Source organism: Oenanthe melanoleuca, chromosome 3 (assembly GCF_029582105.1).
Source record: "Oenanthe melanoleuca isolate GR-GAL-2019-014 chromosome 3, OMel1.0, whole genome shotgun sequence".
Taxonomy (NCBI): domain Eukaryota; kingdom Metazoa; phylum Chordata; class Aves; order Passeriformes; family Muscicapidae; genus Oenanthe; species Oenanthe melanoleuca.
Genome location: NC_079336.1, coordinates 78,206,070 through 78,230,777, shown reverse-complemented (window position 1 = coordinate 78,230,777; position 24,708 = coordinate 78,206,070). Strand labels below are relative to the sequence as shown.

General features: G+C 39.2%; 1 protein-coding gene across 6 annotated transcripts in view; it reads left to right on the top strand.

Annotated features, from left to right (window-relative positions):
- The window catches only part of SDCCAG8 (SHH signaling and ciliogenesis regulator SDCCAG8), a 105,233-nt gene that overhangs the window by 78,226 nt on the left and 2,299 nt on the right, over nt 1-24,708 (top strand). For 3 of the 6 annotated variants that reach the window (XM_056486304.1, XM_056486300.1, XM_056486301.1), the window contains exons 17-18: nt 20,490-20,616; nt 22,665-22,747. In XM_056486304.1, the coding sequence (XP_056342279.1) occupies nt 20,490-20,616; nt 22,665-22,715 (178 nt within the window). In that variant the 3' untranslated portion in view covers nt 22,716-22,747. Of the gene's footprint in view, nt 1-20,489; nt 20,617-22,664; nt 22,748-23,698; nt 23,730-24,008; nt 24,131-24,708 lie in introns of all 6 variants that reach the window. The other 3 variants (XR_008840001.1, XR_008839999.1, XR_008840000.1) reach the window with 2 other exon arrangements.

Genomic DNA, 24,708 nt, shown 5'->3' with positions numbered 1-24,708 from the left:
GAATTAGAATAGGACTTGAAGTCCAAACTTCATGTCAGTCAGGGTAATCATAGCAGGCAATTATTTGTGATAGTGGCCTATTGAACTCTCTGACCAAGGCATAGTTCTTTGCTCATTTTGTAAGGAGTAGATAATTATGTGAGATAATACTACTTGGAAATTAAAACCATAATTTCTATATGTGGCACTGTCTCTGAAAATAAAAGGACACCAAAACAATCACAATGAGGCAACAGTCATTACACCACTTACTCTTTGCAGTTGTGATTGACATGGAAAAAATATATGAAAGCTTAGACAGATATCTTCATTGAGTTTGGTGTTCTAAAATTATTTGATGGTCAGTTATCCAAGGATTGTGTTTGAAATTTCAGGTTTCCAGCCCAGAGAAGATCCAAGTCATCATGAGGTCTGCTTGAATCAGATAAAATGAGTACAGTGCAATCTACAATATTTGAGAGTTTTTCAGGCAAAACCCTTTTTAAAAAATCCTGTATTCTACTGAAGTGTTTAAAGTCCTATGGCACCTCTAGTAGGAGAAGGGCTATGGCCACTGCTTCTTGGATATATTTTCCTTTCTCTGTGTTAGTGTGTTCTATGTGGTCCATCTCAGAGAAAGATTATGACTGGTAAATGCTTGTGAATCTGTTGCAGGAGAATCTTGGAAGCAGTTCCTAGGTTAGCCCTGATGTGTATTTGGGATAGTTGCATGTTCTGTGAAAGCTAGTTCTTGAAGGCTTGTGCTTCCAAATCTGTATTGCCTAAGGCAAAGGTGAACAAACCCGTGTTTGTCCTAACCTAGAAGATGCTCTCCTTGACAAAGAAAGAAGCAGATTATGAACTTAATGGTAGTGGACAATGAAATTATCTCAATATGAGATTGATCTAAATGTTATGAGCATTAAGTTCCTTTGAGGAAAAGCATTTTGTGGAATTCACTACTACTAAAATTCTGCTTTCAGTGTTCTGTACCGAGGTAGAGAAAGGGAAAAAAAGGATGTTAAGTCACTAGCTGCTTCTGTATTTACAGAACTGTTTTTAAACTGTATGAAAAGAAACAAAGTCTTTTTTATTGTTACTAAGAAAGGTACTGCAACAGAAAAAGCTCACACCGTAGTTTTCATGTAAATATGTGTAAAATCAATAGTCTGTGACAAGGCTCAAAACAGCATTACTCTTCCATATTAACAGAAATTTAAGAATTTCTCTTGAAAATTGAAATGTTTAAAGATTTCAAAATACTATTTTTAGTTTTGTTTTACAATATGAACATAAATAATGATGTGATAGTTAATGATGTGTTGATAGTTACTCCTGTAACTGATCCAGGAGCTAAAAACACACCTACTGCACCAAAACTGGTACCTTCGTGTATCATTTTAAAATGAAGAAGGGTTTCACTATTTTTTCATGGAAGCCCAGTTCTTCAAGGACTCCATCAAATGAAAAGGCTCCTCGTCATCTGACTGAAAAAGTAGTTGTGTTGACTCCTCTGAGGTCACCAAAGTATTGCAGTAAACATCTAGCTACTAGGTCTTAGAAAAACTGCTTTTATTGTAAAAATATTGTGATAATTCCTTAAAGTCCTATTTATGTGTGAGCTGGTATTTTAAAAATAGTGCCTATGGCTTGGCCATCCAGTTTTTATGACACACATCTGGTGGAACGTGTGCATTTACCAATGTAGTTTTTCAAGAAACTTTAGCTATTTTTTTCCCCCCTCTCCAAAAGGAGAGATTTACATGTTGCATCTTGGAAATGGTCAGTTCCTGTTAAAATCATTTAGGTAGCTGCTATAAGTTGAAGTGGGAGGCCTGTACCCTCATGCATAGCAATTTTGACAGATTCACTGCATTTTTTCCAAACATGATATCAAAACTGCAAGTAGGTGAAGATTATCAGGTTGTTTAGGTTGTCTTAGAAGGGTTTCACAGTTGAGATTTGGGGATGGAGAAGTGAACAACATTAAGAGCAAAACAGGTTATAGCGACTGTCTTGACTGTCTTTGCAATGTGCAAAGTATTAAGAAAATTGTCAATATTATGCTTTTCTCATATTTGTTAAATTAAATTTTTGCATTCCAGAGTACCTTGCCATAAGTATGTGCATTTGTTAAAGATGGGATCAAAACCCTGAGATTATGTGAATTCCTGTTGATCCTTCATCTACAGTGTTGAGTGTTCCCCCACTGCTGGGACTGTTTATGGTGATCTGGATCTAATAAGGGGTCTTTTTTCAAACCTAGCACTAAAATACTTACGTGGTTTTTGTCTGCCCATCATCTTCTTACTTGCATCGAGGACATTTTTTCTGTCTATGAGTTTTTTAGATCAGATGGAAGGCCTTATATTTCCACTATTTCTTTCTGCAGGTTAGTGTAAGGACAAAAGGAAAAGAAAAAATGGGTTAGAAGGCTCACATACTACCAGAAAAAAAAAATCAAGTAACACGGAAAAAGATTAAAACTTCAAAGACAAAATACAAAAAATATTCTTACAGTGCTGTTTCGTATTCTTTTCTCTTTACCATTTTATGTTTTTCTTACGTTTAAGGTAATTTTAGCTATTCCAACAGTACATGTGGGGGGAATATTTTCTGGAAAAGTTCTGAAGATTTCTGAATCTTCTAAAAAATATGTATTTTGGATATGCACAGTGAACAAAAACCTCTGCTTGTTCAAAATTTTTCCTGCAATTTACTTGTTTGCTCAGTTGCCTTTTGAGTTATATGTTCAGAACTGAAAACCAGTGCAATATTCATATAATATTACTACCTTTTCTCTATCTTACTGTCTGTTTCCACTTTCAGCTGCCCATTTTGGCAAATTTTAGACTTTAATGCTGATATTAGGATTAGATATAATCTTCAAGTTTAAAAATTCATAAGTAATTTTTTTTTAAATAGCATAATGGCATAAACTGGCCATTCCATCTTTATGGTACGTAGATGTTTTTCATCTTTTAGCCTAGGTTGTCTCAGACAATTATAGCATCTGTTAGAATGCAGGTGCTTGCAGGTCATTTGTACAAATCTAAAATCCTTTTCATACAGCAATAGTGAGCTCTGGTGTTTTGGGTAGGATGTTTTGGTTTTGGGTTTTTTCTATTAACAGTTCAAGGGAAAAGCTTACCCTATATTACTGTGTTCAAATGCTTCCCTTTGAGCTGTTCTTCAATGAATTGTCTCTGGACCCAGCACACCCTGTTCCATTAGAGCCCCCTCCTCCCCGATGTACAGAAGCAGCCCCAAAGTTTTAAACAATAGGGATTATTTATGCAAAAGCAGAGGTTAAATTAATTTTGGTAAAAACAGAACTGATTAGCATACCGATAGTTAAATTCATTAGCAGAGTCCCCGAGTTGCACTTTGGTTAAAGCAGTGTTGCAAGATAAATGAGTGATCCTTCCCATGCTACTTCTTTCCTTTTAATAATCAGTGGAACTTTGGTTGCTGGAAACATCTGAATTTATTTGGTCCCATAAACACAACAGATAACTATAGAGCAGAATTCAAAATTAGAATTACTTGAGATTAGTATTGTTTGTGTGAAAATATCATCCTAAAATTTCTGTTCCACTAAAATTTATTCTGTTCTATTTAGCTAATTTCTATTCATTTTTTTCAAATAGCACAGTTGGGGATTCTTTCCTTTGTAATTTTTTTGGGAAGGAATTTTTTTTCTAATACTTCAGTGACTTTCTTCATCAGATTGCAGGGTAGTGTTACAGTCAGTAATGTTTACATCAACAAATGTAAATTCAAATTAAATCTATTATTTAAATAGCATAATGGAAACACATGGTGCTTTGTAGTCATGTAATTAAAGAAGATCTGTGCCTCCAGGAGTTTATGATCTGAAGATCAAAACCATTTCCACATGCAACAGACCTCTTCTAAATTATCGGTCTACAATTTGGGGATTTTGTCTTGCATCTATTTCAGCATAAATTTTACTCCTGAGCAGAGATTTCAACCAGGCCAGTGCAGAGCTGTCTGAGATGCAATGCCTACGTTTTCTTTCTTGACACTTTGCGTAGGGGCAATTTCTTCTCTAGCACAGAAAAGATTGGTGTTTTGATTCAAGATTTATACCTCCCTGATTTAATAGCAACACTGTGAACTAATCTTTGGGAATTGCACTAGTTTAGTGGGGGTGGAACTGAATTTCTTATGTTTAACAAGGAGTCTGACTAGCCATACTTTTTTTTTACTGTTTTTTCATCATTTTTTTCCAGTTGTGAAAGTAATTTTGTGCAAAATTGCATTTGAGTTAAATTATTCACTCATCCTGGGGCAATAGCCTGTATTCACTTTCCAGCTGAGCCAACTAAAAATATGGGAAACAGACCAGCCTAGTATTCCATTGTTACCTTATATAATATGGTGTTTTGGAAATGATGATGAAGGCAACCTGGATATTTCATGGATGAATTAGTATATTCACAAACTGAAAGCTTTGCTTCCTATTTGTAATGGTGTTTTCTCCCTTCCTTTCAAAACTGAGCTCACAAATCCGAGATGTTGCTTTTATTCAAAAAGAAAAGAGGAGGACAAAGAAAAGGGGGCAAAAAAATCAAGCCTCTTTTTTCCTTTGAAGAAATTTTTGCCTGAATTGCTGGCTGAGTTCCCTCAAAAAGCTTGGACTCCTTCAAAACTTGGAATCAAGCTTAGACCCCAGCTAGGTGAGGTAGAGTACTTTGTTCAGTTTATTAGTTTTCTCCTGACAATATGGTACAAAAGAGACTGGGTGTAAACATAGAGGTTCTTATTGTCAAGTGTGATGGTTTGAGATTTTTTCCAATTATCATCCTAATTAGGACCCTTAATTAAAAAGAATTTTTCATTTCTTTTGGTTGTGGGGAGCTAAATGAAGAATGGTCTGTGAACCCTGTGACTTTCAGGTACCTGCAAGCCTTCAGCCCCCTTTGTTGCTGTAATGACTTTAAATGCAAAATAATTTCACAGCTTGAAGAGGCAACTTTTGCCTTTAACCTCCTTGTCTGAGGACTTTCCTTAAATTGAAGTAAACTTAGAGAGTACTCCACACATTAAATGTTCTATTCTGTGTTACAGTACTTTTTTTCTCAAAGTTGTTGCTTGGGATTGCACAGCTTGGAGGTACTGCTGTGTTTGGTTTTACTCAGTTATTTAAATCCATTAAACAGTTCTGGTCATTTCCCAATCCTATGAATGCTTTGAGCTGTGGCAGCTAACAGAGACTTCTCTGCACTTTGTTGGAAACCATGGCTGTTTTTCTGCAAGCATTGTGTTTCAGTTTTACCCATGCTGTGCTACATATCCTGACAGTGCTGGATTCAGGGCATCTCTGTGCTGTGTGTGCATTTAGTACTGTACTGATCTTCTAAGATAAAGCTGTGAAATTACTGTTATGAGTTATAGGCATTAATGGATGTTGGCTCAATGAATTGGATTTTTCTTCCAAACCTGTTTGGGCAAAGTTTTGTATGTCAGGTAACTCAGGTACAGCTGTATGTTGATTAAAGTAAAAGATTTCCCCACAATGAGCAATGGCCTACATCCTACCTTCTCCATATTTGCAACTGGATATGCTTTGTACTGTTTTTTTTTTAACCTAGCTGTTGCTTTCTGAGCCTTTGGGTCATATGGTGTGTGGCTTCACACAAACATTTCCTACATGACAGGCTAACTTACCAACCAAGATTTGTTTTCTTCTTCTTCCTACTCAGTGCTTTTTTCTTGTGCTGACATACTGGATTCTCTGCTGTATAAAAGGAAGCCCTAGAGGACAACTAGTGTAGCATTGTGCTTGGGACCTGTGTTTTTTGGATCTAGACTCAGATGAAGGACTTGTGCTTTAAAACATTCCATATATGGCAATACCAAATACCAGCTTTCTTGAGTCAGGGGTAATCTCATAGTTCTAATGCAACACTGAAAAAAAACCCAAAAATAAAAATCCCGTATCAGTTGGGGTACCTGAATTTCAGGGTGCTTTGGGTGGAAATATAGCCAAAAAGAATAAGATTTCCTAAGAGGATGTAGCATTGGTAGTCTTAAACAGCCCATCCCCCAAAATACAGCAAAGCAACCCCAAACTACAGAGGTTCTGTGAAAACACAATAATTCTGACATCAGACAGTTAAATAACAGACTCTGATGCGGAAAACTGTCCCAGATTCTAACATTCCTTTCAGCTGAGATTAGAAAACAAGGTAGACTTAGCATGAGAAATAGTGCCTTTATATGAAGAGATTGCTCTTGTTAGGCCCATATGTGAACCATATATCCAGATTCGCTCTACATCCGCTCACTTGTCTCCTTGTCAGCATCTGAAGAGAGATCCCCAAATGTTCAAATGTACCTTTCAGATCAGAATTTAATTTTAGAAGACTATCTTGGCCTATTAATTTTGATTCTAATAATGCTGTGGTGGCAGAGACATAACATTGCAAGTAAATTTTCAGAAATCGAAATGCTACGAAGCTGTAGAAATAAATGCAAGTGCAACTTGCAGTAATAGGTCAGCATAGTTGTATATGGTAAAATACATGTCATTATTGAATAAGAAATAATTCATTAGGGCATGTATTGTTCATGTGCATTTGGTGTGTTACAAGCTGCAGTGTGAAGGCTGAATAATTCTAGGTTCTCTGTGTGTCACATGAGGAAGGCAATGTTTAAGAGCTAAAAAATGATTCCAGACCTGACACTTGTAGAAATTTGGAACTTAAGTACTGCAGAGTATCTTGGACATTTTTGTAATTTATTTGCTTTCTCATATTCAATGAGAAAAAATTTAAAAAACTGGATACATTAGAGTAGTTTGCATACCATGAAGCTTGTCAAAACGTTTATTGAAGTCTTTCAGATACCTTATTGATTATTTATTTTCCCTTTAAGGAACATTTTCTTATTTTATTCTTAAAATTAAGTACATGAAGTCACCATCAAGAACTAGAAATGACAGTAACACAGGAGCCAGAAAATTAAAAATGCCAGTATGAAGTGATATAATTTTTCAATATAGTGTTTCTGTGTTTTCTATTCTATGTTTTGATAATGAATATCTAAGGGTGTTAATGTGGTTATTTCATGAAGAAGTCAATTCCCTTGCTAATATTCTCACTTTCCCATGTAATCCTTTTCAAATTGAAGGGGTTTTACATTCAATTCCCTGTTTTTCTTTGTCTCAAAAGAAGAATGTTCTGTCATTTCTACAAATCAATGTAGAAATCCTGTTGCTTCTCCAACTTACAAATGAGGTACCAAATAAAACTGGGTAAATTATTTACAGTTATTTACTAATAGTCCAGGTATTTCTTTACAAACTTTTAAAAACCTCACTCTAAGCTCCACATTCCAAAAAGCCCCTCCCAAACAAACCCAAAAAGATCTGATCAAGATATGGTAGCTTCATCAGACCCAGCCTGCTTCTTAAGTGCTCCAAACTGCAATCCAGTGAACCTATTGGCACTTTCCCCTGGAATTCATTAATGGTGTCCATGTGTAAGCAGCAGTTCACTTACACTCTGCAGTTGAGGGAGATACTTTTGACATACACTGCACCTTCATAATTTTCTCTTGCTTGTCAAGAGAATAAGCTATATATTTCTTTATTTTCTTTGCCTGCAAGCAATATGAAAGTCTGCAACATTTTCATTACTTCTACAGAAGTCAGTTTGCAGCAGGTCTTGGTGAAGACTTCACACATGGTTCCTCTATTCACCTTTTCTTGGACAAGAAGCCGTAGCACATATCCAAAGTTAATTTTCTCTTCCACATCTATATCTAAAATGATACTTTTTGCCTAAAAATTAAATTGAAATTCTGAAGTGCCTAATCAAATGCACGTTTCACAAATGGGAAGGACTTCTGTTGGCCAGGCCTTCTATTTCTGAAATTCTGTTTCTGATGTTTGTATGAACTCTTATTGAAAGGAGGGCAGCACTGGATGTTGCTGGTGAGGGATTGGGATGGGATGAAAGGAGTCTGTGAGACAGCTCTCCAAGCACACTTTCCTCTGGAACTGCAGTCACAGCTGATGTGCACAGACATACCAAATGTGGTCACAGACAATTGGTTTTGACCTGATCAGTTCAGGAGACATCTTGCTGGGTTGATTATTGCTTTGCTATCCAAAGCAACACAGTGGATAAAATAGGCATTTTTCAACCCTAAGTGCTACTGAGTTACTAAGAATCTTTCAGGAAAATGCAAAGATACACACAGACACTCCTCATCTAGGAAAATAAAGGAAGTGAATATGTGCAATCAGATAACTGGAAATAATTTTCTCATCTCCCAGAGTCCTCTAGGATTGGAGCAAAAAGCCAAGCCTGGGCATTAATACCTGAAATGAAAATTGGTTAGTGATGAGAAATATGGGTGAAACAGAGGAATTCTGAAGAGGCTGGAGAGGGATTTTTTTATTTCATTACATATATTTTGGCATAATTGCAAGTTTGTAAGTTTTGAATATTTTGAATATTATGCATAAAACTAACTTAAATCTTAATCTGTAATTATAAATATTTCTTGTTACTGTAAATATCCTTTATATAGTTCTTATAACGGGAAAATCAAGCCCTATCAAATTTAAACTGAGCTAAATTGCTACGTCATTGAATACATTGCTTAAATTTTAAATATAAGTGTGTTTTGAACTTCTGTCATCTTTTTCTTAAGAAAAGGAGAGAAAAAATGTAATTATTGGAGGAGAAAAAGTCTTTTTAATTTTGGTTTTGTATAGAACTATTCAAAACACTGTTGACGAAATTTTAAATAGCCTTGAGACAGAGAGTAATAGGAGAAAGGAAAGCACTAGCCTTAAACAAACAGCTTGGAAATGTAGTATTGCCCTCAAAAATGCTGGTTTCAACCAAACCTTCAACATTGGTCGGCTCTTTCTGTGAGGATAGGACACAGTCTCCCCATCATTTGTGTAGGAACTCTTAACTCCTAAATAGCTGAGGGGAAAAACAGTTTGTTCACTGTGTAGTTGAACACAAGCATTCCCATATTGTAGGGAAAACTGTTTTTATGAAGGCAGAGGAACGTTCTGTGCACATTGCAATGGAGACTTGGTGCAGGGAGAGTGTTTGGAGCATATACATGTTTAGTTTCTGTTCTTCTGGAAAATTGCTAGAACAGACACATGTGCTGCATGTTCCTGTGCTCCACAGGGCTTCACAGAATTGCACAAAAAATACATGTGAGCAGCATTTGAGGTAGAAATGTTATCTTTTATCTCTTTGATGTCTTATTTTAGTGATGTAGGAAAAGTTTGGGGAAATAGTGTTTCTGAACAAAAGGTGCTGCAAATTGTCAGCAGACAACTGCAAAATCATGTAGTCTGTCATATATTTCTATCTCTGCCTTTCCTTCGTTAACTAAGATGGTTATTCATCACTGAGTGGTCAGTGGGAGTTTTATGGCAACATTTATTTATAATTTCTAGTCTATTTTTTATATTTCAGGCTCCAAAGTGTATATTTTCTTTTCTGTTATAGTCAATTATGTCATAAATTGAGAAATGATAACTCAATACAAAATTATTTTTGCAGCCTGTCTTCCTTGGCATCTGGATTCTAAAGAGATAACCTGGATGCCCGCATGCCAGTGCAACCAGGATTTTTATAGTGTCAATAATCTTTGCTCATCACACCAAAAAAATCAGTGTGTCAGTGTATTCCTGCAGAGTCATTAGCATACAGACTCACTCTGCTTGCTTAACAAAGCATGGTTTGGTGTATTATAGCTTCCTAGTCTGCTTGTCTGATTCACCTCTGACAAAAGCAGAGAGCAAATTCAGTCCCTTCTTCAGTGGCACACTAATGTGGGAAATAAATCTTCGGGCATAAGGTCTGAATGGCAGTCATTTAAATAATTCAAATGCAGCAATCATTTTGCCCATGTGCCTTTCATTTCTTTGTTTTGTTTCTCTGTATTTCCCAAATCACTGAGAGACAAATGATCTTCTGCGACAATATATATTTTTAAAATATCTAGAGCTAAAAAATCCCCGTCCTCTTTAAATGCAGTTTAATTGGTTACATGTAAAATAATTATTTGCTCTCTCTTTTGTGGTGTGGAGGGGGGAGTTGGAGGGGAGAAGTAACATACAAGCAGATGTGCTGCTAGATCTACAGGCTTCTGCCAACCATATGGCATCTTAAAGAAAGATGGTTGGAGCGTCTGGATTAGCAAAGAGTCGGGATGGAAAGCCATGTGTCGTGTTGGTACAGGCAGTTGTTTTAGCTCTCTGTAAAAGGCTTCAGGAGATTGTGTAATGGAACAAATGGTACTGCAAGCCTAGTAACAGCCTTACCGCTGCTGGAGAGGCAATTGGCCCCCAGGCGAGTACTGCTTCATCCTTGCTTGTTGGTTTTTTGTGAAGGATTTTTAGATCGTTATTATGTGTTCTTCTTTTAATGTACAGGAAACTTGGGAGATGTAATTCTGAACTTTATACTTGAAAGAGAGCTATTGTGTGCTTAGGATTTTTTCACACTCTCATTTTTATAATGAAAACATACAGTTCCCTTCTCTTTGAAATGAAAAGCTGTGCCCCTCTGCAAATTTCCCACATCTTTCATGAACACTTTGAGACATCAGTTCACTGAATTTGGAGCTGTTGCCTAGATTTTGGGGGAAAACTGCTCTCTCTAGGATTTGCTTAGTTAAAAAGAGTGGGGCTATTGTGCTTGTGGCTATAATGTACCAGCTTGGCATTTGTATTCTGTTTGACAAGGTTCTCTTTATGCAAACAAGGGGCCTGCTTCTATTAAAGACAAAACTCCCTTAGTTTTTAGCAACACAAGATTGGGCATTTCATGGGGTTTTGTGTGCTTTACAGGAGTCTGCAGTTCACACTGCAGCTCATAGGAGTTACTCTGGATCAGGATGAAAGCTATTGTATCCAGATCTGTTACAGAATTAGATTTTAGTAATTTCTCTACAGTCACACAGTAGAGGTCTAAATTCCTCTGTATGTTTCAATGAAATCAGGCCTCTTAGTAGACCTGTAAATGCAGTTTTTTTCTCCTCGATAATATTTGTTTCAAAGGAAATTAAACCCTGATGCGGCAGTACAGAAGTTCAATAATTAGGATTATTTTATTTGAAGAGATTTTAAGTACATTATGATCCAAATATCATTATTTTTATGTAAGGAGATAACATGAGGGACACCCAGACATTCATTTGTAGGTAAATACTTGCTGAGCAGGTAACGTTATGGTTTCAGAGACATTAGAAACAAACCATTAACTACAGAAGCATCTTCCCTACTGAGAATCTTTGCTGAAAAATGCACTATCTTAAACTGGGACAAATGCTGCTCTAATATAGCCTAGATTCACAATAATTTAAAAGTAAAATTACAATTACTGCTCTTTTTTCTCTTTAATTTTTTTTTATGCTCTCCAGAATGCTCCTTATCTGGAGCTTAGGAAACAGCAGTACTCAGCTTAATCTGCAGTTTAGTTACAGCAGTGCACGCTTTTCCCTGAGCTGCCTGCATGCCCCCCTGCTCAAGCCTGCATATGTTGCTCAACACTGATCAAAAGTAGCCTCCCTCGGGAGAGAGGCTTGGGTTCATTTTGTCGGCCTGTTCATTACCTCGCCTCAGCCAGGGCTGAGCCAGGTGTGAGGTGGACAGTTGTCCACCAGGAGTGGTGCCAGGACCACCAGCATCTCCCTGGAAGGCTCTTGCAGCGGCTGCTGAGGGGGAGCAGAGTCGGACCAGTGAGCCCCAGCAGGGACCTTGGGCTCTCTTGGGGTGCCTGCTGAGCTTTTGCTGCCTTTCAGAAACCCCGGCTGCTTTCTGCCCCATGCTCATGTGTGACTTCACCAAGAGAAAAACATGCATTTTCTCTGTGCTTACCTTACAAAAAATTTTAAATAATGATGTCTGTGCTGCAGAAACCGTATTGGAGGTTGCCACATCTACAGAGACAGTAATTGACTGATAGCAGGTGGATCTCTTGTTCTCATTTTGCATATGTGTTTGTCTTTTCTATCCCTACTTAAAAGAAAAAAACCGATGGTTTATTTTTGAAAAAGAGGCACAGCTTTGTTTTCTTAATTTACTACTAGTGATTTAAGGCAGTTAAATTTCATTTATGTAAGTGAGGATGTTAAATTTCCACAAGCATATCAAGACTTCTAAGCTTGCTGTTTAAATTTTTGCTTCATAAAAGTTACCACTGCTTACCACTGAAAGATGAGAACAATAAGAAAAGCATAATTTACCTAACAAAACTAAACAAAACCTTTTGCTGTAATCCAAGAGGAAAAGTATTCTTCTGGTGTAGTTACATTGAACATGTGTCAAGAAAGCTATTAACATTTATTTCAACTTGTAGCAAAGAAAAAGCTGATCGTTTTGCTAGAATTTTTCACTATAATTGAAATGTGGTGGCAACAGAAGAGTCTGTGCATGCACATGCACAGTTGTGGGCAGAAGGAATCCTTCTGCTGGAAGGTGCTGGTGGTCTTCCCAAGCTGGGATGTCTGTGCAAGGACCAGTGACTGCTGACTGATGTGCTGAACTGTGACATGGGAGAGCTTTGTGCTCATTTTGTGTGGTATTGCTGACAGCCCTGTGCTGCTATTGCAGGGACTCTAGAGCTGCTATTCTCATCCACAAGCTAAGCTGCTGTCACCAGAAAGGCATAATTGACCCTTTGCACCAGCTGTGATCTGGGTGTGTTGATACTTATCTCCAAACTGCCTGGTTGCAGACATATTCTTTATTGTGGAGGGGTTAATGGTTTTCCTGAAGATAACTGTAATGATATTTGCCTCTAAAAGAGCAATAAAATTCCTTATTTCATAGCAATGAATAAGCTCACCTTGCAGTAAATTAAAGCACAGTTGGACTAATTCACATATAAATTACAAAATAGCCACTCTCTTACAGACTGTCTATAATGTACTAATACATTTTTAAGATGTATTTTCTGTGAAATGCTTCCCTTCAGTGTTGCTAAGCAATTGCAGGTTTCACTAACTTCATGTGCAGTTTCACTGCTTAAAATATAGTCCAAAACAAAACACCAAGTGGACTCTATTCACAAGAGCTTCATGAAGGTAGGATGACAATACTTCTCAGATTCTCCAGTTCTTCTGATTTTTCTAAAAAAACTTTTGGTTTCTCAGGATGAAACTGCTTTCCTCTCAGCCCTTTTCAAGGCAAAATTACCTTACCATTTTCCCTGTCTTTAGTCTTCCATGTTATTTCCTTGATGCTGTGACTCCCTTCAGTCTTGGCAGAACTGGTTTTTGGGGGTACTGAGCGATGTGGGGAGATTGGGGCTGGTCCCAAGTGATACAGCCCTGCTCCAAAGTGCTGTGTTGCGTGCCAGCAGCAGCTCCCTGTGAGGTGGGAGATGGCTTGCTTGGCCAGCCAGCACAAACAGAGGCTGACCCCTCCTCAGGTCCCTTGGGTGTATCCATGCATTTCTTGAGCATAGATCTTTCTTACCTCTCACGCACATCTTAGGCTCCTCTGCCCACCTTGACCTCCTTCCCAGCCATTCCTTTGATCCTTACTCCATATGTGCCCCTATTTTCCCTTTTGTTTCCTAGGAAGAGTAAGTCTGGGAATTAGAGCTGTAATAGAAGGGGAGTGGGCCCAGCTTGGACTAAGCTCTCAAATGGAAGCAATCTGCTCTGTGTGGATGGAGAGCAACGAGCCCTTGTATCTAAGACATCTATCTGAATATACTGCACAGAAAAAATTGTCTGTCACCAATATAATTCATATTCCTCCTTTTCTGTGTCACAAGCATAAAACTAAACTGTATAAATCCTACAGCTATCATTAGTTTTACTGTGATTTATGCAAACCACAATAACCCTCTGTGAACCCAGAAAAATAAGCAGATGTGTGTTGCCTGCCAGAGCTTAAAGGCAAAAGCATTTGTTTGAAATGAACTGGAAGGAGGGGCACCTCTAGAGTGGAAAATAAGGGTAATGGGGATTAAGCAACAAAACTAACAAGTGATCCACAGATATTTAACACTTTGTGTTTGATATTTTTAGAGTTTATTTTCATAGCGGTCAAAGTATGTACTATAGCAACCTTGGGATTGTGCTGCAGAACAGTTTTGAAGGTGTGTGATACATAGTCCTTAAACTTGGAAAGACTCTCTTGCAGATAACCAAATGAGAAGGACTGTACTCAGCACTATTGACCTCTCATCTGCAAGGTCACTAGTGAGAAAGGTTTTACCTTTCAAACACAGGTACTGATAGCTAGAGATATAAATAGAAGCTTTACTCTCAGTACCTCAGAGCCTGCAGCCCTTGCTGGTTGCAGCCAGGATCTGGGCTTGGTGAGGCCAGCAGGGCTGAACCCAAAGCTATTCTGTTTGCCTGCAATTGCCACTGTCAGAACAACTGAAGCAGTTGTAGCTCAGCTGCACTGCCCTTTCTAGCGGTAGTTTTTTTTTAATTAAGACAATATCTGACAAAGTAAATTAACAGAAGCTGATGCTTTTAGCAGGTTTTTTGCTTCAAATGCCTGATGTCAGTTTGGGCCACATGTACATTCTGCACATGCCATGGGATAGAAAAACTGAAGACTTCTTTTTCAATTCTCTGCTGCCTGCCCAGACACCACATGTACTGTCTGTTACATGTCGCTTCTGATGAAGTTCATGCTGGGAATTTCTTTTTAAAGGCAAAGTATTTGTGAAGGAAAGAGTTCAGATTGGGCAGGCTGCATTAGAAATTCTCAGTGTCTCCAGCTTGAATACAGTGATTGCTTTATGTGGACACAGCTAGCAGTTTGTATGGGTTCAGGTTTGTCTGGTAATAAATGAAATAAGAGGAATTAGAGTAAGCAGTAGGGGAAATTGAGCATGTGTTTATAAAGAGTAAACTAGCCACAAAAATTGTTGTAACTAGTGACACAAGCACAGGAAAATTATTTCAGTAATACAAATATATAAGTCTTATAAACATGAGGAGACCACTTTTGAAATGTTAGTGGGATATGTGTCTCCTACCATTATGACTGAGAAATTGTGCAAAATCTATTCTGTCTGGCACATAAAATCAGAGAGGTGAGCATCTTTAAAAAAAAAAAAAAAAAAAAAAAAGTGGATTCTGACTATACAATTCAGTATATTTCAGTAAATTCTGTTGCATTGTCTGCTTTGAGCCCTGCCTCCTTTTTTTCTTTTCCCTAAGGTACTTTACAGCATTCTTAATTACTAGCCTCCATGATCTGGAGAATTCTTTTACTTCATACTTGTCAACTGAAAGCATGAAATAGTAACCAGAACTATTTCTTCTCTAGAGCAAACCTGATGCAGAGTTCATATTTCTATCAAAGGTCTTAGTAATTTGTATTCCTTTAAGGGAGGAAAGGCTTCATCTTCAGCCACGGGATTCGGACACAAATAGACATTAGTGAAGCTTTCACCCATATCTTTTCCAGCCTGCTGTACACTCTCTTTCATTGTTTCCTTCCTGTCAAAACCCAGTGGGGCTAAAAGTGGCCATCACAGCAGTGAAGCCCAGCTGCTACACCCCCCTACTGATAATGTTCTCTTCAGCATGTTAGACATGAGCTATTAGAAGCCCAGGAATAGATCCAGGCTCAGGTTTCCTACATGATCTATTTGTTTAACCTGGTGGGCCAGCTGTGGAAGTGAAGATATATTCTAATAGTTAGTGGTGACATCTGAAACAAAGGGGAAGCTCCTATGTAAACTTTTAATTAAACCCTATTGGCAAATGTTGTTGTGGCATGCAAACATTTTTATCTTATTGGAGATGATACACTATAGACACTTTAAAAGTATGTACAAAAGTTGAGAGTGTCTTTAGTAAAAGGGAATTTAGATGTTACCCAATAGATATAAATAATAATAATAAAAAAAAAAAGGAGATTGAGTGATACAAAGCCACCTGGATCAAGGGGTGAAATGTGGACATTTGCTTCTTAGGTGTCCGATTCCAAACTGTGCAAGGGATATTAACTTCTAGTTACCATCTGTTAACATCAATTGGATGAGTTTGTTCTGCCTGTAGTGTGGGCAAGTGCTTACCTTACTAAGCTAGAAGTGGTGTAGATCTGCTCTGCCTGAGCAAACGACAGTCTTGGCCTTTTTGTGGCAACAGAAGTCTGATAGGGATTCCAGAGGGTGGGAAATTCCATGGAAACTTTTTTTAATATGCCCTGAACTGTCTCCCTGTGTCATGTTAGAAGTCAGGACTTCCAGTGTGACAGAAATGAGGAGACTTCTTCACTACCCTTAGTTCCTACTCACTGTTACAGGGTGGCTTTTTGGTTGGTCTGTTTTTCCTCTTGTGCTTTTCATTTCATTAACATGTGAAAGGTGCATCATAGTGTTTTGCTTTTGAAGCCAAATGGGAGAATGCAGTTCAGTTAAAGGATAGGTTGTATGTATAGATATTCCAGTTTAAATTTTGGGATCATGTGGAGGCTTCTCTGAGATGCTTATCACTTAAGGTTGTTTCGTTTTTTCTTTTTTCATTGATCTATGGGTCAGGATATTAAGTAAACAGTAATTGAGGACACTAGTGAAACTTTGGGGTTTCGTTTACTATTTGTCTACCTTTCTGAATCCATGGACTCTAATTTTTTATCTCAAAATTTACTGTGTAAATTTATCAGTGCTGTAAACCACAGTGAATATGCAGGTTTCTCACATGGGTACTAATTTTATTGTTGGTTTCAATTTCCTAGTTTTTCACAGAGCTGATTCAAGGTATAAAGAGGTAGTAAACATAAATTTTTCTGCCTTAGTGAAAACAACATCACTTCTGCTATGAAAAATTAAGACAGAAATGTGGCAGAGTTGAGGTGGAAAGAAAGCAGAAGAGACCTGTCCTACCATGCCCATGAGAGGAGTGGGGAGTGACAACAGCTGGGGGAGTTGTGGCTGCAGAAACAAGCTCACCATGAGACCAGCCATACACCTTAACTCTTTGGTGGCAGCAAGTCTGGCACCAAGATCAGCATATAGGCCAAGCAAGCCTGATCACTGATTTGTATTCAGCAGGAGGTGACCTTAGATAGTTCCTGACAAAGATAGATCAGGCACTAGGTATGATCACCATAGTGATCACTCTTCAGCTGCATCTCTGCAGCATGGCAGAGGTCTGCAACGTGGGCTTTGATCTTCCCACTCAGAACCAGGAACCACCTCTGATCATTGTATCCCCACAGGCAAACGAGCAATGCAGGAGCAACCTTAGAAACTCCTAGCTTGGCACTCTTGCCCTGGCAGGACAAATGCCTTTTAAAGGCAGTTTGCTGCACAGTGACGTTTGCTCGTGGTGTTGGGTTTGGTCATTCTGGGGGGCAGCAGGAGCCAAGCCCAGCACCACCTCACTCACAGAGATGTGGCCATGGGGCTGGTGGTCCCCCTGGGCAGCTGGTGGCCCAGCCCCTGCCATGGGGTGCCTGAGGGTCGCGGCACCCACTGCTGGGTGATGGGCTGGCCTGTGTCACCGTGGCAACTGGCAGATGGGGGCTTCAGCCGGGGCAGCGGGGAGGCAGCCGCAGCAGCGCGCTGGCCGAGCTGCTCAACAACAGCCCTTTGAGCACTGACAGCTCCGCTCTGGCTGGCCAGAAGTAGTTATCAGATTACTTGTATTAAAACCTAATTAAGATGTGTGCCAGTAAATGCAGCATGATTATTGGATTTGGTGATTTAGCTGCTGCAGGTTGCTGCAATCCAATCACACCATTTCAGCAAATCCAGCTCCGTGGAGTAAAGTGAAAACGTTTTACATCAGTAACCTGGCTATGCTGGAAGAGTAAATAACCTTTTAATGCCACTACTATGTCAAGGACTGACCGATACCACTGCAGGGTGAGTGGATACTGCCCACAGACCCTTGCATATTAATTTCCTTCAAATCAGCATTAAAACCCAGAGGAGGGCTGACAGGTTATATCAGCTTTTACCTTCATTGCTGATTGCCTGTGGATTAATGGGCCTGAGTCCCCCAGCTCAGGGAGCTTGCAGCCGGTCCTGTGGATGCCCCTGGTTTAGCACTGTGCTGTTACGGAAAATAAAGCAGCTTTTGTTTTCGTCTGTAGGCCACACTTAAGGGGAAGTCAACATGGTGGGTGCTAGTACAGCTTTGTGGTGTTGGATACAATGGAAGTTTATTCTGGAATTCACCTTGGTGCCAAAGCTCTGCTTTGTGTCTGATGTTTCACCTAATTTCTGAAGGGTCTTGCAGTCACTGTCTAGCCATAGCTGTCAAAATGTAACAAAACCCTATCTATCCCTTTTCACCTCATTTCTGGGTATGGCCTAGTCTCAGATCCAAGTTTCTCTGCTATGTGAAGTCTTCTGCATGTTGTAACTGCACAACAGTTACAACAGCTACAAAGTAGGTTGGAGCCATTCTAACATAAAGCTGCCTATGAGTTCCAAGTATTGAGAATCAGAGCAAAACATTTACCTTGAAGCTTTCTCTGCAGCTTGTGATTCCTCAGTTGTGTTCTCCTTCTGTGGAACCACTCATCTCATGAAACTGTCTCTTTTTTGCCTCCGTGTAGAATTAGGGACTTCGGTTTAAAGTGGTTAATGGGAAATTATTGGAAGGGTATTGTTATTACTGCTGACTGGGAGCTTTCTCCTTAGTGCCAGGTTGTCCTGTGGGTAGTCGAAACAATATCGTTCAAGAGCTTCCTTTTCACCTTGTGCCTTGAAGTGACATGTGAAGTGACCTTGTGACATGACAAAGCATGGACTCAGTCCCTGTCCTTCAACAGGGGCAGGCCAAGGGGGAACAGCTGCATGCCATCCCAAATGGAAAGATCTTGCCACTTTGGTGGAAAAATTATCTCATTTTGACAGAAGAGTGAGGACACAATGGTCACTCAGATGCTCAGGACACAGTACATTTGCCTGGTAGGTGGTGTTGCCAAAGTGAACATGGCGACCGTGCAACCTCCCTCACTCATATTAGCAAAATGTGCAGAAGGTTCTGTCACCCAGTTGTAAAAATGATGGCAGGCATCGATGTGCAGTTGTAACATATGGGAAGTACAGTGAATGTGGGTGGAGCTGTTCATTTCTCATCTTGAATCATTTACGAGATCAGCAGGCAGGCCAGATACAATGCATATGGGAATGTGTGGCTGTGCTGCACATGTCACACGTAATAGCAGATACTGTGAGAGGGCCCAGAGCCTGTCCTCAGGAGCTGAACGCGCCCAAGCAGGCTGGGAGTCCCAGTGCGTGGACCAAGGGCCAGTTTGGCAGCAGTTTTGGCAGAGCAGACTGGCAGACAGAATTTGGGAATTCACAGATCCAGATCTGCACTGAATAGGACTGCACCCTTTTCATCCATTGTGGCCCAGAATTGTAGATTGCAATGTTATTAAACCTGTAGTTAAGCACTGGGGATACAGATGATAAAGGTAAAGTTGTAGTCTGCTGGTCAAACCCAGCTCAGCGCCTGGCTCGTCTTTCTCCCTCTTCTCAAGGAGGCAGTCTAAATGTAGCACTGGGTGGTGAAGTTACAAGCAGAAAAGTGTAATTGAGTATTTCTATAATTAAAGACATTTACAGTAGTTTATTTGAAAGGACACAGATCTTCACAATAAAGTACGCTAGGGCTTGTGACCAGTAATATTTTTGAAATTTGCATGGAGTACTTGTGATTAGCTACTAAAAAATATTGTTCTGATGTAAAAATCATGTGAGTTGGAAATTACTTCTGATTGGATGCTAGGAGTAATAAACAGTCACTGGAGAAATAACAAGTGATACCTGCTTTCATGATTACAGAAATAAATATGCAATTGACCTGTCTTACAGCACTGTTGTCCCAACTCAGGCACTCGTTCTCCAGTGTAAGCAGAAAGCCTCTGCATATTTCTTCTGATACCCCTGTTTTGCAGCCCCTGATGGGGAGGACCTTTGGAATGATGGGATCTTTACATCTTTCCCGAGGAATCTCTGTTACATTGTTAAAGGATCAATGCTGACATGCTTAATTAACACTAAGCTTACTTGAAATAAGTGCTATGTTCTGTAATGAGTTTTGGACATTGACCAGCTTGCAAAGAGCAGTGGACAGAAAACAGAAGTTTCTGTCACTTCAGGCCAAGCTTGTCAGGGAATTTGGATATTTGGTTTTATAATTTAGGCTACGGTGTGTGCTTCAAGAAGACCGTTACTGAAGCAGCTACAGAGTGTACAGCTTGGTTAGCTACTGGTGTCAGGATGCTGTCCTGCAGTCTTTACTGATGTCACAGCAAAGCAGATTTGCTGTCATGTCCTCATAAAGCTTCTAAATTAAAAGTGCAAACCTTTAAAAGCGCTAATTTAAAGTGTGAAAGTACATTTAATGTCCATCCTAGGAGTAATACTTCAGTGTCAGCCCAACCACCACCCTGAACTCTGGGCTCTGGACGCTGCCACCACCAGTGCAAACATCAAAGCTTCTTCCGTGAACTCCCAACTTCAGATGCTCTGCAACCCTTTTATCTATTTCTTTTCCAGGTTACAGCAGCTTGACAAGCACTGCCAGGCCACTGCCCAGCAGTTAGTGGAGTTGCTCAACAAACAGAATCAGCTCTTCAAAGAGAAGCACCTGCTTACAGAAGAGGTGCAGTTGCTGCGAACACAGGTACTGTGCCAAAAGAAAAGGAACTCTGAGGGGAATATTCTGCAGCTTTAGCAGAGAAATCTGCCAGCAGCCTGATTTCAACTGCTGGATTTTGTTGCTGTTGTTCTTTTAAATAGAGCATTACCTTATAAAATAATAAAATAAAAATTAATGCAGTTGGAAAGAGACAGGTAACTGAAACTGACTCTCACTTAAATCTAAACTAAATGAAAAAAGTGTTTTGAAGTGACAATAAAAAAGCAGAAGTTATTCTCAGTGACATTTCCTAGCTTTCTTATTTGAAGATTTCTGTGTTGCTTTTTCAGAGAAAAGGGAAATCTGTTCTTTAACATCATTAATGTTTAAACAGTAACTTGATGTTGATAATTGCTTAGAGGTTTTGCTGCCGTTTGTCAGACTAAAGTAGTTCTATCACTTTGTGGGGTTTTTTTTCCTCTTTATTTTTAAAAGTATCTTTTATTTTTTTACTGCTCAATGACCACTCATGGTGAGACTCTTGGGACTGTCCTGCGCAGAGCCACTAGCTGAGCTTTGATGATCCCAGTGGGTCTCTTTCAACTCAAGACATTCTGTGATTCATGCACCCAAATGCGAATGGTGAATGTACAATCAAACTTGCCTGAGCATTTCTTCTTCAGCAGGTCTGATTGTTGCTTCCAGTGGTCCCTAGGAAGCTGTGGCTTCTTATGGGCTGTTCTGGCTTTTTTTTGTTTTGGCCACTCTTCTTTGGCCAGGAGGTGCTTTGGAAATAAGGGAGAAGACTGCGGGGCTGGGTTTTTTCTTTTTCTTTCTTTCCCTTTTTTTCAGAAAAAGGAAGAGAACTAGCAAGCACAGAATGAGGTTTTCATGAAAGCTATCAGATAATCAAGGTTGAACTAGTGTATTTACTCAGTCACAAAGCAAATTACAATGCTCTCTAACTTTCAAACTCGTGAGTCTGCCCAGGATAGCTGGAGTTCACTTCACATGGTAACAAAGGACATTCAGTGTAGGAAATTGAGTCTAGTAGCACACCTAGCAGTAAACAGAACATGAATTGGCTTGGAACCTGAAAGTACTTAAATCATACTATTTTTGTAGGCTTTTTATCTGTAGAAGTCAGTAAATGTTTAACCTAGGAGAATAAAATCCATACTTTGTTGAGCCCCTAATCATGTCCATGTGTTCAGTTTTACAGGACTTCCTGTTCTAGTAGACAAACTCAGTGGATTATGAGAGTATAAGGTTTATCAGCATGTCCTGGCAAATTTTAGGGCAACCATAGTGTTCTCTCTATGAAAGAGGTTAAGGAGGTGGTTGTTCCCAAAATAAATTAAAATTTCTGCTTTAAGAAAAGTATTCTTGGTAATGTGAACAGCCTTTACATGGTCCACAGGGATTTTGTTATTGATAATCTATTTTATCTGGAAGTGATTGTGTTTTTATGGAGTTGGGCAGAAGTACAAAAATCATACAAAAGAGGAAAAAAATAATTTAAATATTACACTTCTATCAAGGCTTGACTGGCAAAAGCTGCCTTCTTTATGTTCATTACAAGTCAATTGTGCTCCAGAAATACTTTTTAAGTTGAGAACACTCAGAAAAGAAGAATGATATAAAAAATTATTACAAAATGAGCCCTAAAAATCTATTTGCAGCTATTTAAAGCAGTGGTGGTTCTCTGGAAACTGGAATTCAGCCCAAAAGAGCTCCTTGGAATGTCAGACAATTGTTTTAAGGAAAGTGAAGAACAGTTCACCATAAATGGAAGCTCTTTGCAGAAAGATGCCTGTAGTTAGTATAGAAATAAATGCTAAAACCAAACAATTGCAGAGTCAGTGTTGATCAAAGGTTAAAGTGACTTCATATTCCACATTTTACTGTATTGTCCAACAGTTCTCCTTTATAATTAACCAAGTTTTTGGAGGTTCTTTTGGTGGCGGGGGGAAGGGGAGGTGGAAGCAACCAACAATTACCTAATCTTTTAAAGATGATGTAAAATACACTAACCTAATCTGCTATTGTATCTTGGAAAATAAGCCTCTAGTAACTGCAGTTGCATATTTCAGGAAAAAAAATGGGATGCAGATCTCAAACAGAACACAGATGGAATGAAGTAAAAACCTGGATGGATAAAGAGACATGACCAGAAGTAGGTATTTTTTTTCTCTATCCTATATATAGAGTGTGGGGAGAGGAAAGGAGAGCACAACTAAAACTATTTGCAGATGTGAGTTGAATCTGGCAAACACTTAAAGACAAAAGGAAGAAGGAAGTGTTTGAAACATTTTTGGGTTTGAAACCATTGAAGCTTTTTGTGCTTTGATTTTTTCTCTTTAAGCACTTAAAAATTTAAGGACAAGCACTCCATAGTGAAGATCTAAGTTTACCTAATAGAATTTAAACAAAAATAAACTTAAGTATGTAAGTTGAAGGGAAAGGGGAATGTACAACTCCTAGCTAGGTGGGAACTTCTGGAAGATCTAAGCTTTAACCCAGGTACTTTTTGTCTGAATAGTCACTAGGTGTTTGTCTTTTGATTTGGAATACTTAGTTTTGTTGCTTCCAGTATTTTCTGTCTGAGGAAGATTGAATCATCCCTATCTCTTCAGGAAGGCTGCAATTGGTTTTGTAATAAGTCATAACAATTAGTGTCTCATTTAAAGAAACATTATCTACATATTTGTATTTGCAGTGGTGCTGTCCAAGTTACAGTAGTGCAACATAGCTATAGCTGTTCCTACTGCCTTGTAGGAGTTACTAAACTTTTAAAGTTTAAAGAATTAAAAATTGCATCATTACTTGAATCTAGCTGACCTAGTCAACAAATCCTAACAAGCCGTGAGCCTTGATAGGATTTGTTTGCAAAAGTCAGGTTACTTCCACTGTAGTTTTATTTCTAGTGTCACATGTGTATTATATGGGAGGAAAAACAGCAGAAAGAAAAAAAAAGTCATTAAATTCAGCGACATTCTGGTGTGTTGAGAGCCTGTTTTTCTTGGAAAACTCATTTGACACTGTAAGGAAAATTCAGGGGTTTAAAGTGAAAGAAAAGAACTAAAAGAAGTACCTGATCCTGCTGTAATGCTGCATTCCTTTACAGGCTGCATCAGCATATTCAGGACCTTGCAAAGGTAATCAAAGTTTAATTATGGGATTTACACCTCTCATTTTGAAAGTTTTTGGAACACTCAGGTTTGGAATTTCTGCCTTTGAAAGTCTCTTGTGTATTGGAACTTACCCTAAGGCAGGAGGATAAGAGATATCTAATTGCCCTCCTACATAGGTATGAAATGCAGAATACTAAATAAATGTGCACAGAAAGCAAACAAACATCCAAACAGATTGCTGGAAACCTCAGCACCCCCCACCAGGCATGAGTGTATTTGTGAGAGCTGGGATCTCTCTTGCAGGATCTGCCTTGGTGTCCATCAGTTTGACAGAAATAAGTATTTGTCCTGGTGGATAATCCCCTCACAGACCCCGGCTGCCAGAAGGAGTTGCAGGCCAGCTGAGCCAGTGAGAGCACAGACGGGTAGGATTTGGACCTTGAGGATTACTTCCAGCAAGGGCTGTCATCCTGTGCTGCTGCTCTGACTTCCCCATGAAGATCTCCTCCTGCAAGCCAGCCCCTCCCTGGCCAGGAACCCACACTGTGCCTGTGCTCTCCACATGGCTGAGCCACTAAACTCTCTCCTCCCCCCTTACAGATGTCTTTGTCACAGTGAGCGTGTCTGTGAGCTGATCACCCTTCTTCTCAAAGAAAGTTAAAGTAAACTCACCCGTGCCTGTGTTCCCATCCTTGCCTCAGTCACTCAGCAGGAGGCACTGTCAGAATTACAGCTGTTCTGGAGCAGGGGCTTTCCTTTCTTGTGTCAGCACGAATTTTCAGTGAGGTCCCAGCAGTTAGTGCAACAGTGCTCCCGTTTACTTTTTAGTTTTTATTATATATTACAGAAAGGGGAGCCTTATTTCCAGCAAGCAGATAGGTCATCCATCTCTGCTGTCAAAAGTGATTCAAGCTGATCCTTACATGGCCATCAACCTCAGGAGACCTGAAGATTGCTTTGGTTATTGGGAGAGAGCTTTTATTTTAGTGTAGTCTTAATGTAC